General features: G+C 41.5%; 1 protein-coding gene across 3 annotated transcripts; it reads right to left on the bottom strand.

Moving 5' to 3' along the window:
- Positions 1-330: 330 nt before the first annotated feature.
- On the bottom strand, positions 331-21,207 carry LOC120906133 (surfeit locus protein 4 homolog). 3 transcript variants are annotated; one of them, XR_005740034.1, is made up of 5 exons: positions 21,115-21,207; positions 20,989-21,026; positions 20,664-20,911; positions 19,428-19,569; positions 16,670-17,359 (listed from the first exon to the last, which is right to left on the bottom strand). XR_005740034.1 is itself a non-coding variant. In XM_040317598.1 (4 exons), the coding sequence occupies exons 3-4, from the start codon at positions 20,712-20,714 to the stop codon at positions 590-592; spliced, it is 813 nt and encodes a 270-aa protein (XP_040173532.1). In that variant the 5' UTR covers positions 20,715-20,911; positions 20,989-21,026; positions 21,115-21,207; the 3' UTR covers positions 331-589. The 3 variants fall into 3 exon arrangements, 2 of the variants coding, with proteins under 2 accessions (XP_040173532.1, XP_040173533.1); XM_040317598.1 differs by lacking the exons at positions 16,670-17,359; positions 19,428-19,569 and adding an exon at positions 331-1,351; XM_040317599.1 differs by lacking the exons at positions 16,670-17,359; positions 19,428-19,569; positions 21,115-21,207 and adding an exon at positions 331-1,351 and having other exon boundaries at positions 20,989-21,044.
- Between the last annotated feature and the right edge of the window lie 5 nt (positions 21,208-21,212).

The following is a 21,212-nucleotide window of genomic DNA, read 5'->3' as shown; positions in this document are numbered from 1 at the left end:
AACGTGAATCTAGAATGCAATGTTTTAAAAAGTATAATTTTTTAAAATTTTGAGTCGATGATTATCACCGTTCGCAATACTGATCACGCGTCTTGGGCGCTCTAGGCGTGTTTGAGTGACGCGATAAAAAGTACTTATAATCCACGTAGGATGTAAGTCTTAAAATTGCATGCCAAATGACTGAACATATTGCCTGGATAGGGCTTTTACGGACGATAAAAATAAACTCACTATAATAAATCACTGGTTTTTACAATGACGTAAATTTCTCAAGTACTCCATGTCTGGCTAAAAACACATTCATAAATTAGAAATGATATTGAAACATTGTTCTTTTTTGCTGGTTTGTCACGGTATATATTTATTTGTAATTGCTATTGCTGTTTTCATAGAACATACATCGTATAATTGGAATGATTAACATAGCTAGAAAGATTTTTTCCATTTACTCGTTCCTATTCATACCAGAAAAACTTGTTGTGCAATATAAAACTTGGTTTTGTCTCAATCTGCCTGTATGCAAAAAAAAAGAATGTAATTGATTTTTAATTAAATTTTAACGACTGTTTTGATTTTGTTTTAAGCCTGTTCACCATTTTTTCTTGTGCTCATCCATAGAAACACCGCCTGGCCCTAGTGATACAATCATTAATAAGCCACCAATAACAGAGAGCGTCTGAAAGAAGTCATATTTAAGAAAATCGCGAAGAGGTTTGTATGACGGTATAGTCCACCAAGCATTGTGGTATAAGTTAAGAATAGTAAGCAGGGCAACTAAAATAAGAGATGAGAGCTTTGTTTTATATCCAATTGTTACTAACACCATCAATATGGATCCTACAATATCTTGCAGTATTTGCATGAAACTGAGTTCGAAGCGGATCAAAGTGATAAACATGAATGCAAGAAGAATTCGTCCCGCTAACTGCATGAAACTCTTAGGTTTGTTTTCCCCGAGCGATGGAATACCTGCGAAAAGCGACCGAGCTTCACCTCGTGACTCCGCTAGAACGAGTAAGAGTGCACCAATTAAGGCGAGATTACGCAACAGGAACTGTATATCCCATAGAACAGAATAAGCTATTGTTTGTAGGATGACAATGGCAAACAGAATCCAGCAGGCAATGCTGACCTTCAGTTGTCCTAGAACCATAACGCATCCTCCTATCTGTCCTAATAGATTAATAAGAACAAAAGTTGTGGCCAAAAATTTTCCACAGCCCCAGTTCATATCCATGTATTCGCGCTGCTCGTTCCATTGCACCCACATCCGGATACCATCCTCAAGGAATGTTGCTATCAGGCATAACCGGGCGACATGTGGGAGGACATGTTTGCCTTTTCTAATTACCTGCAAAAATAATTAAATAACAAAATTTATTAAAAACAGAACTTTGAAATGAATAAAACCATACTAAAACTATCAAATTATTTATTCTGAAAAACAGTTCTTTCTATAATCCTGGTTTTAATATGTCTTACTGTTCATTAAATAATGTGCCAACTGATATAAAGAATTATGAAACACTTAAGTTTACCATTTACTTACACATCACCTGAATCGTTTGAAGTGTTTCTAAAGGTTTGGCAAACAAACAGCGTTGAATATTACGTTTTTCGATCCATACTGATGATTATTTGATTTCAGATACAGGGTTTCACACTTTATCTCAAGACTGCGGGACCCCTTCCCGAATCTGTCTTAGCCAAAGCCAAGACTGCGGTATGATGCTTGAAAACGTTGATGATACCTGAATTCACCGGATGCAATGCTGAATCTGCGGCACATTTCTAGAACACACTGTTCCGCGCCGAGGACATGCGATCGAATATTTTTTTACACGTATAACCTTTGTGCACATCAGTGTACTCAAAACACCTAAATATTATTTTCGTGTTTTAACCAAAACAAGACAATTTAATAAAATGAGTGAATGCATATTTGTTTAATTAAAATATTTACAAGTGTTAAGAAAGTAGTTTGAACTGTTCAAATACTCTTTTTTGATAAAAACACGAAAAAAATAATGAGGTGTGTCCAGTACACTAATATACACAAAGGTTATAGGTGTAAAAAATTATTCCTCGGCGCGGAACAGTGTGTTCGAGAAATGTACGGCAGATTCAGCATTGCATCCGGTGAATTCAGGTATCATCAACGTTTGCAAGCATCATACCGCAGTCTTGGCATTGACTAAGACAGATTCGGGAAGGGGTCCCGCGGTCTTGAGATAAAGTGTGAAACCCTATAACAGTTTTTTTTTCTGAAAAGAATGTGTGAATAAATGGTAGCCTATTGTGTCTTAAAAATGACGCATTGATTGCAATCACTAACGAACATAATCGGAGAACAAATTGCAAGTTTGAATTTTTCACTTTTATCATGTGGAATCTAAGCTATCCGTAAAATAATTTTTCATTAGTTGATTAGCATCCGCAGCCACTTTTTCCAGCATGCACGCCGCCTTAGCTACATCTGAAGATACCCTAGGGGTGTTTCAATGCCCAAATCGACAACGTTCTGATAGACAGAATGCACTTCTCGGATGTTATCGACGTCAAAATATATTGAAGCGCATACGTCGACTCGGACTATTTCCTGATAATGATAACGCTGGTCCAGAAATTCTCCGTGGTTAACAACCAACGGAGTCACCCTACCCCAAGACTCAACCTGGACCGTTTGAAGTGTGCTAAGCTAATGTGCCGGAGGGGTACGCGACAGCGCTCGGAAAAGCATTTCCAGCCGACAACAACATCGCCTCGATGCTCTTTGCAGACCACTGGCGTATGGTGAAACGAAGCATCAGCACTACAGCTGAATCAAAGATTGGCCGTTTACCTCGTCGAGAGAAAAAGGAATGGTTCGACGAAAAGTGCAGAGGCGCGCTATTCGAGCAGAATGCAGCACTCGCCCGCACGTGAAACCCAACAGAACGCGGAAAACTACAAACGATTGAGGAAACAGCAAACCCTGCTCTTCCAAGCCAAGCAGCGCCGTTTTGCAGAGTCGGACGAACAGCTGTTGGAGCGGCTAGCCCAGTTGGGAAACACCCGCTTGTTTTATAGAAGATTGAAGGAGGAACTGGGCGAGTTTACTCGTAAATGCCATCAAGCAGCTTAAGAGCAATGAGTCTGCTGGCAGCGATGGTCTGGCGGCCGAGCTCTTCAAGATGGGACCGGGGAGGCTTAACGTCGAAATGCAACAACTGATCGTGAGAAACTAAGAGTAGGAAAAACTACCAGGGAATTTGAAGCTGGTTATCATTCATCGAGTCTAAAAAAAGCGTTATTTTTTTCTCTACGACAAACCAGAGAGGCGTATGGACCGACACGAAAGTTTTACCAAGTGATAGCAGATGGGTGGGTCGCGGTGGGCTCAATACTTTGATGAATTACAGCAATTATCCGCAGTAAGCGATACTCGATATACGCGAATTCGCAGTACGCGACATTCGATATACGCGAATTCGCAGTACGCGATTCCTCTAATTTTGACAGCTCCATGTGTTTTTTGCAAATACTTTAATCCTTTGAACTATATTATGCTCTTTTTGAATTTCTGTAATGTTCTCAATGCATTTTGCATTAAATTTTTGAATAAGATACCTGTTTTATAACAAAAAACTTAAATGCAAATGTTAATAATTATTAACAACCGATTCGCACAGAAGGTGTTGTTCCCGGTAATTGCCGACAGAGGGCGACGCGGTAAATGATTAGTGTGGACAACGTCCAACACTGATCGGGACGAGTACTCCCGAAGGCTCACGATCGGGGCTACGGGAGAGAAGAAAGTTCACTCTTTCGCCTTAGCCCGAGACAGGTAACGGATTTTTTAGCGTCTCTCAATAAAATTCTGACTAAAAGATTACGCTTGAAAACGCTTGTTTTTATTAATAATAATTTACTGCGGGCGAAAGAAAGAGTGCTGTTGATAACGTCTCAACAGCAAAACTCTGTGGCGATATTTTTCAACCCTCGAACCGGTAGTGTAAACTATTTTTCCATAGGAATCCGCATTACCCGAAAACTCGAGATACGCTATTGCGCTCGGTCCCGTACGATAGCGTATATCGGATAATGACTGTACTCAACGACCAACAGCTAGAGGCTCTACTAGTAGAAAGCATCATACTATTGCCACCTAGCATCGACGAAACTTAAAAAGCTATCCCTCGGCTGAAAAATAACAAGCCACCCGGAACCGACAGAATTGTAACTGACTAGTCAAGAATGGAGGAGCACGACTATGAAACGAGATTCTTTGAATTGTTTTTGAGGTGTTCGATAGCGAATCGATGCCTTGTGATAGGAATCAGGGCATCATCTACCCCATATACAAGAAAGGAGATATAACGTTATTACGGTGACATAGAAGAAAGTCCTAATTTATTTTTTTTCTTTTTTTTATGTCAATTATCCGCGTAAAGCCTAACAACATTTGACTAACAATACTTGGCTTAACAATATTTGGCAAAGGCACTGGTCTAATCTTGTTGCGCGCAACATTTCCAAACCAATTTGATTTTTGTCTGGCAACATTTTCTATGTACAGTATCGGACAGAATGAAAGGACCCTAGTGTTTTCAACGCAGCATGCACCCGTTGGGACAGGTTTATGTGTGGTTTATGTGTTTGTGTGTGTGTGCATGTGTGTACATGTGTGTGTGTGCATGTGTGTGTGTGTATGTATGTGTGAATGTGTATTGGTGTGTGTGTTTGTTTCACAAGTAGGTCGTTTCGGATAGTTTTGTTAGTAGTTTTTTTGTGTTTTGGGTTAGGTTTTTGATGTAATAAGCAGGACCACTGCCCTCGCGATCAGTGTTTTTTCGATATATTAACAATTTTACGGTCTTCTTTCGCCGTGATCTTCTGAAGACGTCCGGTTGACTTGCGCGTTTCGGTTGTCCAAGCGCGTTTCGGTTGTCTAAGCACGTTTCGGTTGTCCGAAGCGCGTTTGCCACAAAAGTGCGCGATCGTTCCATTACGAACTCGATCGTTTTGCGCTTAATGTCAGCAGCCGCCATTCCCTTAATGATATGGCGCTGATAATCGGTACAATGTTTACCTCGACCCATTGTTACTAAAATTGCTTGCTTGGACCGTCAAGAACGCGCTGATTAAAAACTTGGACACGGCTGATCCCGTGCTCTGCCTGCGTTCTACTTCTATACGCGATGAATTACATCGTTGTCGAGCAGCGAAAACATCGCATGGATAAAACTATCAACGAGTACGCGAGTAAGCGTCTACCCTTCAAAATCGAGAACAGAATACTGCCGCGCTCATGAAACAAAACGCCCATTGAAAAGAACAACAAACCCGCGCACTTGCAAATACACATTAAAAAGCACACTCCCTTGCTACTACTACTACACACACACACACACACACACACACACACACACACACACACACACACACACACACACACACACACTCACACAAACACACAAACACAAGTAACGTGGCAAAACAAGTGCACGGTGCGTTGAAAAAACCAGGGTCCTATCTTAATGTCCGATACTGTACCTTGGTCATGATAAGCGGGTGTATGAAATGACACAGCAGCAGTGGGCGTTTTGTTGACATCCGCTAAATTTGGATTTTAAGCATTTATAATACATTTTTTGGTGAATATTTTGTTTTTTCAACACTTTATTCAACAAGTGAATGATAAAAAATAAACTCTGAGCTATTAATTGGCAATTTTTTTACGCTAAACAATGTCAAAGCGAAATGTTGCCAGCAACATTCATAGACCACCTCAGCGATATGTTTCCGAGCAACAGTGTTGCGCGCAACAACATTAGACCGCTGCCTAAGGAGAAGAAGGAATGTAAACGGGTGTACGAATGATGAAGTGGGAAGGTGGAAGCAGAATCCGTAAGGGTGGGACATAAAGGGGTATACGCGATAAAAGAGATGAGAAATCAAGGACAGAGAGGAGACTGGCCACAAACTGGGATTAGATGATGGAGTGTCTGATTTGAACAGGCTCCAAACTAAGTAGACGATAACGGACATGGTATGGAGGAATAGACGACTAATTGGGAAGGAAGAGGCGAATGGCGATACGGGTAAACTTGCGTTCGACTTTACTTTGCCATGTAAGTGATACCAGATGGAGACCAAACGACTGCAGCGTATTCACGAGACGGACCCAACAACAGTTCAAGGACATATCGGATCTCTTATCTTGGAAGCTAAACGAAGGATTAATCCAGTAGCTTTGTTGGCTTTTTTAAGATGAAGTCGACACGTACGTTAAACAGTATTTTTTCATCCAACTATTCTTTGATATTCTACCGAGGTCTTTGATAACTGAGACTCGAGCAAGTTCAGAATCACAAATGTAGTAGTTCCAGAGGACTTTGTGGAATGAAAGACCAAACGATATGACAAATCATTTACGAAGATTTAAACGGAGACCATTGAAACAACATCAATCAGAAAATTTGTCCAGCACATTCTACGAATGTTTCGAATAATATCGGTATATATGGCTTCGATTTGGCTTGCGAATCAAAGAGCTGGGAATATAACAAATAATAGACACTAGGTTAATGAAGTAGGTGCTTACAAACTAGTGATGTGCTGTATGGAGCGCACCCACGACTCCGATCCGACTCCGACTATTGTTAGTTCGATTCCGACTCCGGCAAAATGGAACCACTAGATCCGCCCGGAGTCGGAGTCGTTCGGAGTCGTCCGTAGTCGACCGGAGTCGTCCGGAGTCGACGACTCCGAACGACTCCGAACGACTCCGAACGACTCCAACTCCGGGCGACTCCGGACGACTCCGACGACTCCGAACGACTCCGAACGACTCCGAACGACTCTGAGCGACTCCGGATGACTCCGACTCCGGACGACTCCGACGACTCCGAACGACTCCGAACGACTCCGGATGACTCCGACTCTGGGCGACTCCGGGCGACTCCGTACGGCTCCGGACGATTCCGAACGACTCCGGATATTGCAGCGCGGACCTATCTTCCGGAGTCGATTCCGAATTTATCGGAGTCGGATCGGAGTCGACTCCGGATTTTTGCCAACTTTACCCATCACTATTACAAACTACAGGACGTTACATTTAATTAAATTGACGAACACGCAAACGCTCACGGAACCCAGATTGAGACACACTAAATTAATATGAATTGTAAACTTATCTGAAGGCGACTTCCATTATGTTTATCGGATCTGACCGACCGAAAGTGACGATAATGTGACACACGTATTATTTGATTTTGCCTTAGAGTCCCATGCGGAGCAGTGAAGTTTACAGCGCTGAGTAGATTGGGCGCATCAATTTTGCCACAAATCCAAATTCGCAGAAAGAGACGTTGATTGAGCGTTCCCACTTCAAGATGAGGGTCGCAGACCCTAACCGCAGACATCGACAGACGTAATTTGAACAAACGTCGCCATGTATCCATGGGAGGTACCTTATAGCAAGTATTATAGCATTGCCAGGTTAAAACTATTCGACGCTATTTTGGAATACCGGTCAAACTGATAAGGCTAGTTAGAATGACTATGACCAACGTCATTTACCGGGTGAAGGTGAATGAAAAATTCTCAGCGACTTTTGCTACCACCAAAGATCTGCGCCTATTTCACTGGGCTCTACAGAGGGCCATCCGATAGGCGAGAAACAATCTTGTATGATATTGCCATACGCTGATGATATAGACATCATTGGACTGTTGCCAAACGGTCATCCCTGTGCCAAACGGAGAAAGCAGTTCACCACAAAGAACCTATCGCGACGGGCGAAGCTTGGACTATCAGGCATATTTTATCGCGTTCGACATTCGAGAAGATTGATTCACACGTTCATTATGTTCATTTTGGTATCGTTTTGCTAGCGACGTTCCCCTTCGAGTAACTCGTCAACAAGTTCGAGTCGACTAAGAAAAAATTGGTATCGTATTGTTCGAACAGAAAGGTGCATTCGAAAGATTTTCCGCCGACAGCTCAAGCTGTCGGGAACGCGCAAATTCAACACAAATAATTTAAGCGACTTCAAATCGCAAAAACGATACCAATTTTTCTCCCGCTCGATTCGAGTTCTTCAACTGGAATCGAATGTCATTCTAGTAAAACAATGCATTATGCAATAATGGCACCTATATAGTACAGGTTCTCACATACAGTATCGGACATTAAGATAGAACCCTGGTGTTTTCGACGCACCGTGCACTTGTTTTGCCAAGTTACTTGTGTGTGTGTGTGTGTGTGTGTGTGTGTGTGTGTGTGTGTGTGTGTGTGTGTGTGTGTGTGTGTGTGTGTGTGTGTGTGTGTGTGTGTGTGTGTGTGTGTGTGTGTGTGTGTGTGTGTGTGTGTGTGTGTGTGTGTGTGTGTGTGTGTGTGTGGCTCCGGTAAGCTGATCATGTTATATACATAAACACGAACGACCCAGCCCGTAAAATCTTTTTAGGCTGTCCACAAGGTACAGAGGTAGGCCCACATTGAGAAGGCAAGATGGCGTGGAGGTGTCTGCATTTAAAGACGGAATAACGGATTGGCAGACGAAGGCGTGAGACCGTGAGCGGTTTCGGACACTCCTGAGGTAATCCAAGACCTTAACGCGGTTGCAGCTATCCAGCGGTCAAAGGAGGCTTCAGAGATGTTTCACAAGGGATGCACAATCTACTATGAAGCCCGCTCCATCGAGTGGCATAGTGAGTGCTTTTGCGCAAGTGTTAGTAAAATGTGCAAGCTGCGAAAATTGCAATGGTAGTGGTGTGTGCGATAGTATGCCCAAAAAATGTGGCGTGAGACCATGAGCGGTTTCGGACACTCCTGAGGTAATCCAAGACCTTAACGCGGTTGCAGCTATCCAGCGGTCAAAGGAGGCTTCAGAGAGGTTTCACAAGGGATGCACAATCTACTATGAAGCCCGCTCCATCGAGTGGCATAGTGAGTGCTTTTGCGCAAGTGTTAGTAAAATGTGCAAGCTGCGAAAATTGCGATGGTAGTGGTGTGTGCGATAGTATGCCCAAAAAATGTGCCGCAATCTTGCGATACAAATCCGCAGATCCCGGTATTGTCGAAGTTTTCAAGTTACGTTCCGCAGTCTTGCGATAGACTCCCGCATATTCATCGAAGTGTCCCGAGGTCTTGAGTTCTATCGGAAAACCCTGTATGACAAGCATTGTTTCTAATCTGGCTGATCCACCTCGTTGATTCGAAGATAGCTAATGAGATAGATATTGAGGTGCCAACTAATAAACAACTCATCTGAAAAGTTGTTTTCGAACCAGTCAAGTTCCTTATTTTTCTTATATTCAGTACAAACATTTTTTAGTACCAAAGATTCAGCAATTTAGATATATATGCGGTACCCAAGATACTCGGTTAATGGGGACCGAGAACGGCCGAAAAATACCGAGTATCTCGAATTTCTGCGTAAGTCGAGCCTCTTAATTTTTAGCCAAAATATCACTAATTTCGTGTAATTTTGCAAGGGGGTGGTTTTAGCCACGTAATCTATTATTTGATATGAGTCTGATTAAATTTAACAGTTTTAATCCTGTTGATTTGGTTTTAAACATTCGATGAAAAGGGAAATTATTTTGCATTTGACATAAATTGATGTGTCAAATCGGTACAATTTGCTCAAAGAACTGTCATATTTAGAATCTCCTATTCCGCGTATTAGAGGTACCGTATATCTCAGGGACTTCCTGTGTGTGTGTGTGTGTGTGTGTGTGTGTGTGTGTGTGTGTGTGTGTGTGTGTGTGTGTGTGTGTGTGTGTGTGTGTGTGTGTGTGTGTGTGTGTGTGTGTGTGTGTGTGTGTGTGTGTGTGTGTGTGTGTGTGTGTGTGTGTGTGTGTGTGTGTGTGTGTGTGTGTGTGTGTGTGTGTGTGTGTGTGTGTGTGTGTGTGTGTGTGTGTGTGTGTGTGTGTGTGTGTGTGTGTGTGTGTGTGTGTGTGTGTGTGTGTGTGTGTGTGTGTGTGTGTGTGTGTGTGTGTGTGTGTGTGTGTGTGTGTGTGTGTGTGTGTGTGTGTGTGTGTGTGTGTGTGTGTGTGTGTGTGTGTGTGTGTGTGTGTGTGTGTGTGTGTGTGTGTGTGTGTGTGTGTGTGTGTGTGTGTGTGTGTGTGTGTGTGTGTGTGTGTGTTGTAGTTGTAGTAGCAGAAAGAGAGTGTGCCTTTTAATGTGTATTTGCAAGTGCGCGGGTTTGGGTCTGAAAAACGTAGCTTGCCATGATGTCATATTGCGTTGAAAGTATTCTGATAATGTGTGTTATCATTTGAATTATCGTGCGTTTACACATTGATATAAACTAAAGTTTGCATCGACAGCAGCGCTTGTTCCTCGGGCGAGAACGCAGGTGTGCTGTTTCATGAATGTGAATGCGACACCGGTGCGAAATGGACACGCGCTCAATAGCAATGAACTCGGCATTCCCTCACAGGTGTTTCTCCAGTGCACGCCATTGAAAGGCCTTCGTGCATCTCTGCTTTGAACGTTGTGTGCGCATGGAAAACTTGGTGCGTGCATTGAGCTGGTGCGCAGTTGTTCTTTTCAATGGGCGTTTTGTTTCATGAGCGCGGCAGTATTCTGTTCTCGATTTTGAAAGGAAGACGCTTACTCGCGTACTCGTTGATAGTTTTTATCCATGCGATGTTTTCGCTGCTCGACAACGATGTAATTCATCGCGTATGTAATTCATCGCAAAACGATCGAGTTCGTAATGGAACGATCGCGCACTTTTGTGGCAAACGCGCTTCGGACAACCGAAACGTGCTTAGACAACCGAAACGCGCTTGGACAACCGAAACGCGCAAGTCAACCGGACGTCTTCAGAAGACCACAGTGAAAGAAGACCGTAAAATTGTTATTATATCGAAAAAACACTGATCGCGAGGGCAGTGGTCCTGCTTATTACATCAAAACCTAACCCAAAACACAAAAACTACTAACAAAACTATCCGAAACGACCTACTTGTGAAACAAACACACACACCAACACACATACATGCACACACACACATGCACACACACACACACACAAACACAAACACACAAACCACACATAAACCTGTCCCAACGGGTGCATGCTGCGTTGAAAACACTAGGGTCCTATCATTCTGTCCGATACTGTACGCCTCTGAGACATGGACACGAGTGAGTTGCGTACGAAAGAAAGATGCTCAGAAGGATTCTCGGCCCCGTATGAATGAAATTAAAATTAAGGAGCCGTTATAATTACGAGCTATACGAGATATACGGCGACCTCACTGTCGTGCAGCGTACCAAGTTCGCCAGGCTCCGGTAAGCTGATCATGTTATATACATAAACACGAACGACCCAGCCCGTAAAATCTTTTTAGGCTGTCCACAAGGTACAGAGGTAGGCCCACATTGAGAAGGCAAGATGGCGTGGAGGTGTCTGCATTTAAAGACGGAATAACGGATTGGCAGACGAAGGCGTGAGACCGTGAGCGGTTTCGGACACTCCTGAGGTAATCCAAGACCTTAACGCGGTTGCAGCTATCCAGCGGTCAAAGGAGGCTTCAGAGATGTTTCACAAGGGATGCACAATCTACTATGAAGCCCGCTCCATCGAGTGGCATAGTGAGTGCTTTTGCGCAAGTGTTAGTAAAATGTGCAAGCTGCGAAAATTGCAATGGTAGTGGTGTGTGCGATAGTATGCCCAAAAAATGTGGCGTGAGACCATGAGCGGTTTCGGACACTCCTGAGGTAATCCAAGACCTTAACGCGGTTGCAGCTATCCAGCGGTCAAAGGAGGCTTCAGAGAGGTTTCACAAGGGATGCACAATCTACTATAAAGCCCGCTCCATCGAGTGGCATAGTGAGTGCTTTTGCGCAAGTGTTAGTAAAATGTGCAAGCTGCGAAAATTGCGATGGTAGTGGTGTGTGCGATAGTATGCCCAAAAAATGTGCCGCAATCTTGCGATACAAATCCGCAGATCCCGGTATTGTCGAAGTTTTCAAGTTACGTTCCGCAGTCTTGCGATAGACTCCCGCATATTCATCGAAGTGTCCCGAGGTCTTGAGTTCTATCGGAAAACCCTGTATGACAAGCATTGTTTCTAATCTGGCTGATCCACCTCGTTGATTCGAAGATAGCTAATGAGATAGATATTGAGGTGCCAACTAATAAACAACTCATCTGAAAAGTTGTTTTCGAACCAGTCAAGTTCCTTATTTTTCTTATATTCAGTACAAACATTTTTTAGTACCAAAGATTCAGCAATTTTGATATATATGCGGTACCCAAGATACTCGGTTAATGGGGACCGAGAACGGCCGAAAAATACCGAGTATCTCGAATTTCTGCGTAAGTCGAGCCTCTTAATTTTTAGCCAAAATATCACTAATTTCGTGTAATTTTGCAAGGGGGTGGTTTTAGCCACGTAATCTATTATTTGATATGAGTCTGATTAAATTTAACAGTTTTAATCCTGTTGATTTGGTTTTAAACATTCGATGAAAAGGGAAATTATTTTGCATTTGACATAAATTGATGTGTCAAATCGGTACAATTTGCTCAAAGAACTGTCATATTTAGAATCTCCTATTCCGCGTATTAGAGGTACCGTATATCTCAGGGACTTCCTGTACTTTTGAATCTTGTTGTTTGTTACACGGAATGATTTTTCCTGAGTGCAGCCATGAAATGTGCTGCTACTCGCACGACGCTGATGATGCACCTCACGAATAGATACAAGAGATTTCAGGGGTTTTCTTAATTTTGGGACACTTTCTTGATTGTGTTTTACGAGAAGTGTGAACTTTATGTGATAAGAAGTGAAGTCTAAGAATAAGAAGTCTACGACTTTTATATATTTACTCCAGCGTGGAAACACACGCTCTTGGATTCATTTTCACCCATACCACTCCCATTCCCGGGTTTTTCCCCGGTTTTTTCCAGGAAAAATAAAATTCCCGGTTTTCCCGATTGACTGGCCACTCTGGTTTTAAGAGCCATCGCTTCATATAATCAAGTGCGTAAGTTGTTCGAATATCACGTTACATAGTCCCGCATTCGTTCCACTATCATGAATAAGTAAATCAATCAGTAAATAAATAAATATTAAAAGAACAATTATACAACATACGTGGAAATAACTAGTCTGTTCCCGAGTTACGCGATTATCGACTGACGCGGAATCGGAGATACGTGGTTTTCAAGAATTGTCCAGTGTAGTATTAATTGTAGTGGGTATAGTATACAGGTGGGCTTATCCCACGGTGTATGTATTTAGAAGGCTGATTTTTATCACCTCTGTTTCTGAATGAAGGTTTTAAGAGTGTTTTGTGTATTCGTCAAGCCTCTAGAAAGCTTGTTTGAGTAAAGTTTTCACAGGTCATGTAAAAAAGTGGTGTTCAAAATTCATTATAAAAAAATGCTATGAAACCACCCGTACTACATACACTTTGATTCTACATTGCATCACCTGATCTCTTTACAGGGTTTCACACTTTATTTCAAGACCGCGGGGCCCTTCCCGAATCTGTCATAGCCAATGCCAAGACTTCGGTATGATGCTTGAAAACGTTGATGATACCTGAAAACATTGATGATACCTGAATTCATCGGATGCAATGATGAATCTGCGGCACATTTCTCGAACACTCTGTTCCGCGCCGAGGACATGCCTTCAAATATTTTTTTACATGTATGTACTTTGTATGCATTAGTGTACTGAAAACAGCAATTTTTTTTTCATTACTTACTAAAAACGAGTATTTAAACAGTTGAAACTACTTTATTAATACTTTTAAAATATTTTAATTAAACAAGTATGTAATGTGTTTAAGTGTTAAAGTGTTAATGTGTTAAAGTTAAAGTGTTAATAAAGTAGTGTGTTTACAAACACACGAAAAAAAATATTTGCTGCTTTCATTACACTGATATAACAAAGGTTATACAGTGGAACGTCGATTATCCGGGCAGCTCGGGAACGGGCGTTTGCCGGTTAATCGATTTGCACGGATAATGGTCCAAGAAATGTCAAAATCATATAAAAATTAAATTATCCACTAGTTTTATGATTAATTCACCTTGAATCCATCGATAAATCGTTAGTAGAATATTATTTTAATCAATAACTATAGGTTTAACAACTGTTCATGAACAAAAATATATTTCGAATACACCACTAGACACTACAGAGCTGCACAAAAAACTGGTTGCCCACTTGACTATCGCAGCAAATGTTCGCTGTACGTTTGAACAGCTGTCACATTTATGCGCACGATTAAGCCGCCCGACGGTAAATCCGCCCCCGGATAATCGACGTTCTACTGTACATGTAAAAAAATATTCGACCTCATGTCCTCGGCGCGGAACAGAGTATTCGAGAAATGTGCCGCAGATTCAGCATTGCATCCGGTGAATTCAGGTATCATCAACGTTTTCAAGCATCATACCGCAGTCTTGGCATTGGCTTAGACAGATTCGGGAAGGGGTCCCGCGGTCTTGAGATTAAGTGTGAAACCCTGTAATGCACCTTGGGATAAATGTAAACAACACCGTGTTTTGCCATTTTTTCGAGCAGGTATTCTAATCTAATTCTAGCTTTGAGGCTAGAATAACCTAGACTGAAATTTGCAGGCTAGTTTTTTGTGTGATTTTCTATGGAGTGTTTACATGATTTCAACCTCCAACTGTCAAACTCCATACAAAAAGCTGACTAGTATCGTGAAGGGCCAAAATATTATTTTTGTAAGCACATCCCTAGTGATAGCAAATTAATAAATAGGGAGCGAAAAGGCGTTTTCACTCTCTTCATCTTTGGCTAACGATCAGTGCAAGTAGGAAAAACAATTATCAACAGACTCCACGAAAGAAACGAAAAATTATCCTAAAACTTTTCACGATTCAACACCGAGTTTTTTTAGCTTCGATAGCAGAATATCATGCGAGATACTATCGAACGCAGCCCTGAAGTCGATATATACTGCATCATCTTGAGTATCGCAATCCATGTTGTCGAAACCGAAACCAACAAATTCAGCAAGATTTGTGGCGGAAGATCTCTCTCCATGCTGACTAGGGCTCATGTAGTTTTGAACTGCTGTGAGTAGCAGATTGTATAAAATGAGCTCAAACACCTTTGCACAAGCGTATAGGGAAACAATGCCGCGACAATTGCAAGCATGAAGTCGACTGCCCCTCTTATGGATAGGAACCATTCGCGCGTGTTTCCAGGATGCAGGATACGTGCCACGCATAAGGAATCGTTGAATATTTCGGCAAGAATAGGTGCGAGTGATTGACGATAGTGCTTCAAAATGTATGCGGGAATATTATCTGAACCGGATGATGTAGTCTGTTTTATATCGCTCCGTGTGCGCGTAACTAATGCTTCGTCAATCGTAAATATAATAAAGAGATAGCATACGATGGAGAATTGCGGGTGGCCTCTGCTAGTGTGTTAGGGTCGTGATCAGGAAGGGTGAATGTATCAGCAAAATTGACCCCATTATACCCCTTGACAGAGATATTTTGCATCTGGTGTCAATTGATGATTAGCAAATGTCATAAGGGCAACCGGAAGCCGTCGACAAAATAGTCACTTGAGAAAGCAAAACTTTCGCAAATAATGGAATCCCGGTAAAAATAGCAATCATGTATTATGCTGTAACTCGCACGACGCTGATGATACACCTCACGAATCGATACAGGAGATTTGAAGGGTTTTCTTAATTGTGGGACACTTTCGTATCGTTTTGCTTGGATTTGGCAGATGGCGCTATGCACTGTGGCGAACGAAATGTAAACAATTTTGGAGTGCATTTTCAAACGCTAATTACTTAGTGAATAAAACGAATTATGGGTCAAACGACAAATCATTTTAAAACTTAAGTCTTCCTCTTTCCGTTTTTGTGCATATATATGTCAAAATGTCAAAATGTGTAAAATAATGTAGAAAACATAGGAAAACCTGCACCTCAATAGCTGCCAAATTAAACTTGGGCGGGATGAAATCAACATTGGACCAGTCCAAGTACGCACTAGGAGTCAAAGTAAATTTCGTGCTCGACAAAATATGAAGCACAAATTGCAATGACCCCTGTAGGAGAAAGCGGGGCAAAATGGACCTGTTAAGGATTTTGGTCGGTATCTTATTGGTTAAACCACTTTCCACTGTTATTTTGACATCAATCGATACTTCAACGTCTTATTCATGAAAAACAATCATACGATGACGGATTAATAAAAAATATACATGTTTTAAATGAATTTAAAAAATCAACGTCTTAAGTCGTGAAAATGTATTGTGTGGAGTAAAATGGTCTTACAATGGGGCACAATGGTCTTACACAAAATGTCTAAACACATGAAAACAAAGGGGCAAAATGGACCACAACATTGAACTTCAGGCATTGGTTTAAGCTCTTGCATCACGGTAGAATTATGAGAGTAGAAATTGAAGTTTAACATTTAAGTGTTTTGTTAAATGATTTAGTCAAATGCTGGTATATTTCAAAAATTCACGTGTTGTCAATAATTTTACTTGTCGATATAGTAAACATACAGTACAGTATTATTTATTTACAGCTAATGTATTGTAGCGACCTTAGCTTGTACCACAGCCTCATGTTGCGCCTGTAAACACATAAAGACCATTTTGCCCCAAGCTGGAACGACCATTTTGCCCCAATGAAACATTTTACAAACTTTAACTTTAAAAACTTTGCATTTAATCAAAATGACTAATTTTTTACGTAAATCTTACATAAATATCATGTGCCTGGATACACATTATTTTTTTGCTCTAATTATATGTTAAATTCTTACGAAAGCTTATTTTCGAGACGATGAAATTTACATCGCTTGGAGCAAACATTTTATTAGCTAAATTATTCTACTATTTGGAAATCTTCTGTTATGAAGCGTTCATGGTGCGATTTAAACATTGCATTTGATGTTTTTTAATCTTTAAAAGTCATCATAACCCTATTAATATGCCAATAATGCAGGTGACCATTTCGCCCCACCTGACCATTTTGCCCCAGGTTCTCCTATATTTATTCCTACGTTGAAGCTCACGCTCTTGGTTTCATTTTTCATCCATTCCTTTCCATTCTATTTAAAAAAAATCCACGATCATGGCTAGGTTATCGGCCATGATCGGTCGATTCTTGGAAACGGGGAGGAAACCACAAGACTCATCCATAGCGCAAGAGAAGAATGGAGGGGTTAGTGTAAAACCTCGTGAAAACAAAGGAGCAACGATCGGCCTGCAGAAGCGAAGACAGCTCAACGTGCGTGTATCAGTGTTGGGACCCCAGTCAACCGGGCGGAATAAAAGCAGAGGCCCCGAACCGAAATGCAAAATGCCAATGTACAGGTGATGTGTGGATAGACCTAAAAAAAGGGGACAAAAATTATCAGTTATCGCCTTGACGAGTACAGGGCGAAATGGATATCGCCCAAAAAACCCACCGTTAAATTTGCCACAACCGCAACTTCGCAGGGTTTCACACTTTATCTCAAGACCGCGGGACCCCTTCCCGAATCTGTCTTAGCCAAAGCCAAGATTGCGGTATGATGCTTGAAATCATTGATGATACCTGAAAACGTTGATGATACCTGAATTCATCGGATGCAATGCTGAATCTGCGGCACATTTCTCGAAACACACTGTTCCGCGCTGAGGACATGCGGTCGAATATTTTTTTACACGGATAACATTTGTGTACATCAGTCTATTAGAAACACTAAATTATCCTTTCGTTTTTTTTTTACCAAAAAAAGACAATTTAATAAAATGAGTGAATGCATATTTGTTTGATTAAAATATTTACAAGTGTTAAGAAAGTAGTGATGGGCGGGTCGACCCGAACCTATCGGGTCGGAGCCATCCGTAAGCGACCCGGAGTCGTTCGGGTCGACCCGAAAGGTACAAGTAGGTTCAGTGGGTGCAACGACTCCGGTAGGTGCGAGAAAGCATAAGCGACTCCGACCCGTTGGTGCAGCGAGTTTGGGTCGGGTCGGGTCGGATTGAACCTTTCTTGACCCGACCCGACCCGAACTCGTCGCACCAACGGGTCGGAGTCGCTTATGCTTTCTCGCACCTACTGATCTTTCGGGTCGACCCGAACTCATTGCACCCGCGGGTCGGATTTGATTCCGACTCCGACCTAGCGCACCCGCTGCACCCACGGGTCGGAATCGATTCCGGCTGGCTTGCACCCGACTCCGGGTCGGGTCGTGAAATGAATCGTATAACCCAACACTATAAGAAAGTAGTTTGAACTGTTTAAATAATCTTTTTTGGTAAAAACACGAAAAAATAATTAACTCTTTTCAGTACACTGATGTACACAAAGGTTATACGTGTAAAAAAATATTCGACCGCATGTCCTCGGCGCGGACCAGTGACGACCAGTTTCGAGAAATGTGCCGCAGATTCAGCATTGCATCCGATGAATTCAGGTATCATCAACGTTTTCAAGCATCATACCGCAGTCTTGTATTTGGCTAAGACAGATTCGGGAAGGGGCCCCGCGGTCTTGAGATAAAGTGTGAAACCCTGTAAAATGTTACTTCAAAAGTAGCAACGCAATCCGAATTGCAACCGTTTGGAACAGTTTTTAGCCTGTGTATATGCAATCCACAACGCATCGTGTTCTACATTGAAATTCGAATTCGACTGATGATTGATGATTCGGATACAGCGGCAGGATGACTCTATATCAATATGTCGCCGAAGCAAGGCAACCGCTGAAGTTCTTCTCAGAGCGTTTCTACATACACCGAGACTGCAGCTGAGAGATGGCTGTGAGAGAATTGACAACCGGTTTCTCACGCCAGTGTGTGTAGAAGCTCCGGAAAGCGCCGAGATGAGACTTTTAAAATTATGTTGTAAAAATCCATTTGAATCGCTAAAATGAAGTAAAAAAAAATTCTTTTACTTTTTAGTAATATTTCTACGATTATTAGACTGCAAAAATGCAAACTATAATTGATCGTTCGCCATAAACTGCGAATTAAATTTTTTCTCAGCTCCATCGTTCTTTGCATGCTGAGGGGATTTCTCTCACCGAAAATGCAGTCAGCATTTTTCTCAGCTGCAGTCTCGGTGTATGTAGAAACGCTCTAACACATCTGCGGCACTGTGCGAATTAGAACTTCCCAAAAGTCGTTTCCGCCACATTCATATAGATTTGGTTGGACCAGTTCCGTCGTCAAATCGAAAGCGGTACTTATAGCCAGATATGTAAGCTGAAACAGTCGCTAAAACATTTTGTGAATTTTGGAAATCTCAGTTTAGTGTTCCAGAAACAATCACGACAGTTCAACGACAAAAATCCGATTTGTTCGTGGAATTGACACGACTTCTTGGGGCTCTTCGTATTCGTACTACGGCGTACCGTCACGAAGCTAACGGCCTTGTAAAATGTTTTCATCGAACGTTAAAAACGTCGCTCACCTGTGTCGATTCGAAACGATGGTGCGAAAAACTGACGTTGGTCCTGTTTGGCTTGCGAACAGCTATCGGGAAAGATATCGATTGTTCCGTCGCCGAGATGACACACGGACAGTCCCTGCGAATTCCTGGCGATTTTTTGGACCTTCGAAGACGGAAATATGTCGTTCAGAGTTTGCCTAACTGCTTTACCACACCTAGCAACAAATCGGACCGATCAAAAACTCGTATTATGTCAAACGATCGGTATTTGTTCCGAAGAAGTTGCAAACGGGATTTTGTACAAATCAATTCAGTTTGCGGCATCTTACACACCCATTCAAAAGAGGGATTTTCCAAATATCGTAGGGCATGAAAGGTACATGGACAAAAAAAATGAACGATGAAAAACGAAGAATTTTCAACGATCGTATCAAACCAACCATCAACTATCAAGAATGATGGAAGAACAAAAGTTACGCCATCCGGTCACCGGGTTCGGTTCTTGGTGAAACTGAAAATGACTCTGTGGTTGGTTGGTTATAGCCATATGTTAGTTCTAATCAAATAGCCATTGGTTTGTGCAAACGAGGTTACACTGAGTGTAGAATAAATGTAATTGGTCTTAGTTTACTCTAATACGGACGTTAAACGATGCGTAAACTTTGGCGTAAACTGGATTTCAGCCATACAACAATATAATCTTTTGGCAGGAAGTTTACGCTCTCCTATGCAAATCAAGCGTAATTTTTTTGAGTTTACGCCTCGTGTGAAGTCCGTATATGAACGTATTAAACCGTCTTACACTGCTTCTAGACGACTAACTTTTGTACCGCGACAAATTTTCTGCGAGCTCTTTGTTCTAAAACAACATCTCAGTTATAGAACAACATCAGAGGCAACCGTGATTGACGCAGGTTTGTGAATTTTTCATAGAAAGAAAACGCTCGCGTTTCGCGACATTACGATCGAAGTAAGCAATACATTCGTGCTTAAACAAGGACGGTTTGACAGATAGAAAGTGTCGCCAAAAATTGTCGCTGAAGATTGTTTGGGTCGTCTAGAAGCAATCTCTCTCACATTCTGAATGCGCACCGCTGATATCAATAAGGACAAAGAAAACAATCTCATAGCAACGTGTTAAATATATGACTGAATAATCAAAAGATTAAACTACGGCCTGCAAGACTGCAGAACGTAGATGTCCACAAAAAGTATTTTTATATGATGGGTTATTAACCAATGTGTTCAATAGCATACCTGATCTGCAACTTCTTCAGTCTTTTCTATATATTGATTGGGTATATTCATTGTTGATGGTCGTTGACAGCTAAGATGTTTTTGTTAAACAAATATGTGTGATGTATTAATCTTCATCCACTTATTCCAGATTTTTTCAATTGCTTTGTGGATAAAATGACACGCTGGAGTTTAAGTAATATTTGTCCGCATGAAAATCCGAAATCCGAATGATTTGTAATAGCTATCCAGTTAAAGATTTGTTAAACCTATTGACAAATGAAAAAGTAACACATTAATATGAACTCATTTTATATTTATTGTCCGATCCGGAATACCATCTTACCAATTCATATACGAATGTGAATTTATTCTTAATTAGCCCTATAAGAGATTTGTATAACATGGAATTCATTTACTATACAAAATAAAGATATTAAAAGAGCTCAACCGTTAATTAAACAATACATACTACTTTTTCTGTTACACGTTATTCAGGAAAATAACCCAGCATTAAATCGAAGGTGTAAGGCTAACAGTGTGATGTGTAATTATTGCAGTTATTGCAAT

This window comes from Anopheles arabiensis, chromosome X, assembly GCF_016920715.1.
Source record: "Anopheles arabiensis isolate DONGOLA chromosome X, AaraD3, whole genome shotgun sequence".
NCBI classification, from domain to species: Eukaryota; Metazoa; Arthropoda; class Insecta; order Diptera; family Culicidae; genus Anopheles; species Anopheles arabiensis.
This window is presented reverse-complemented; position numbering and strand designations above follow the sequence as displayed.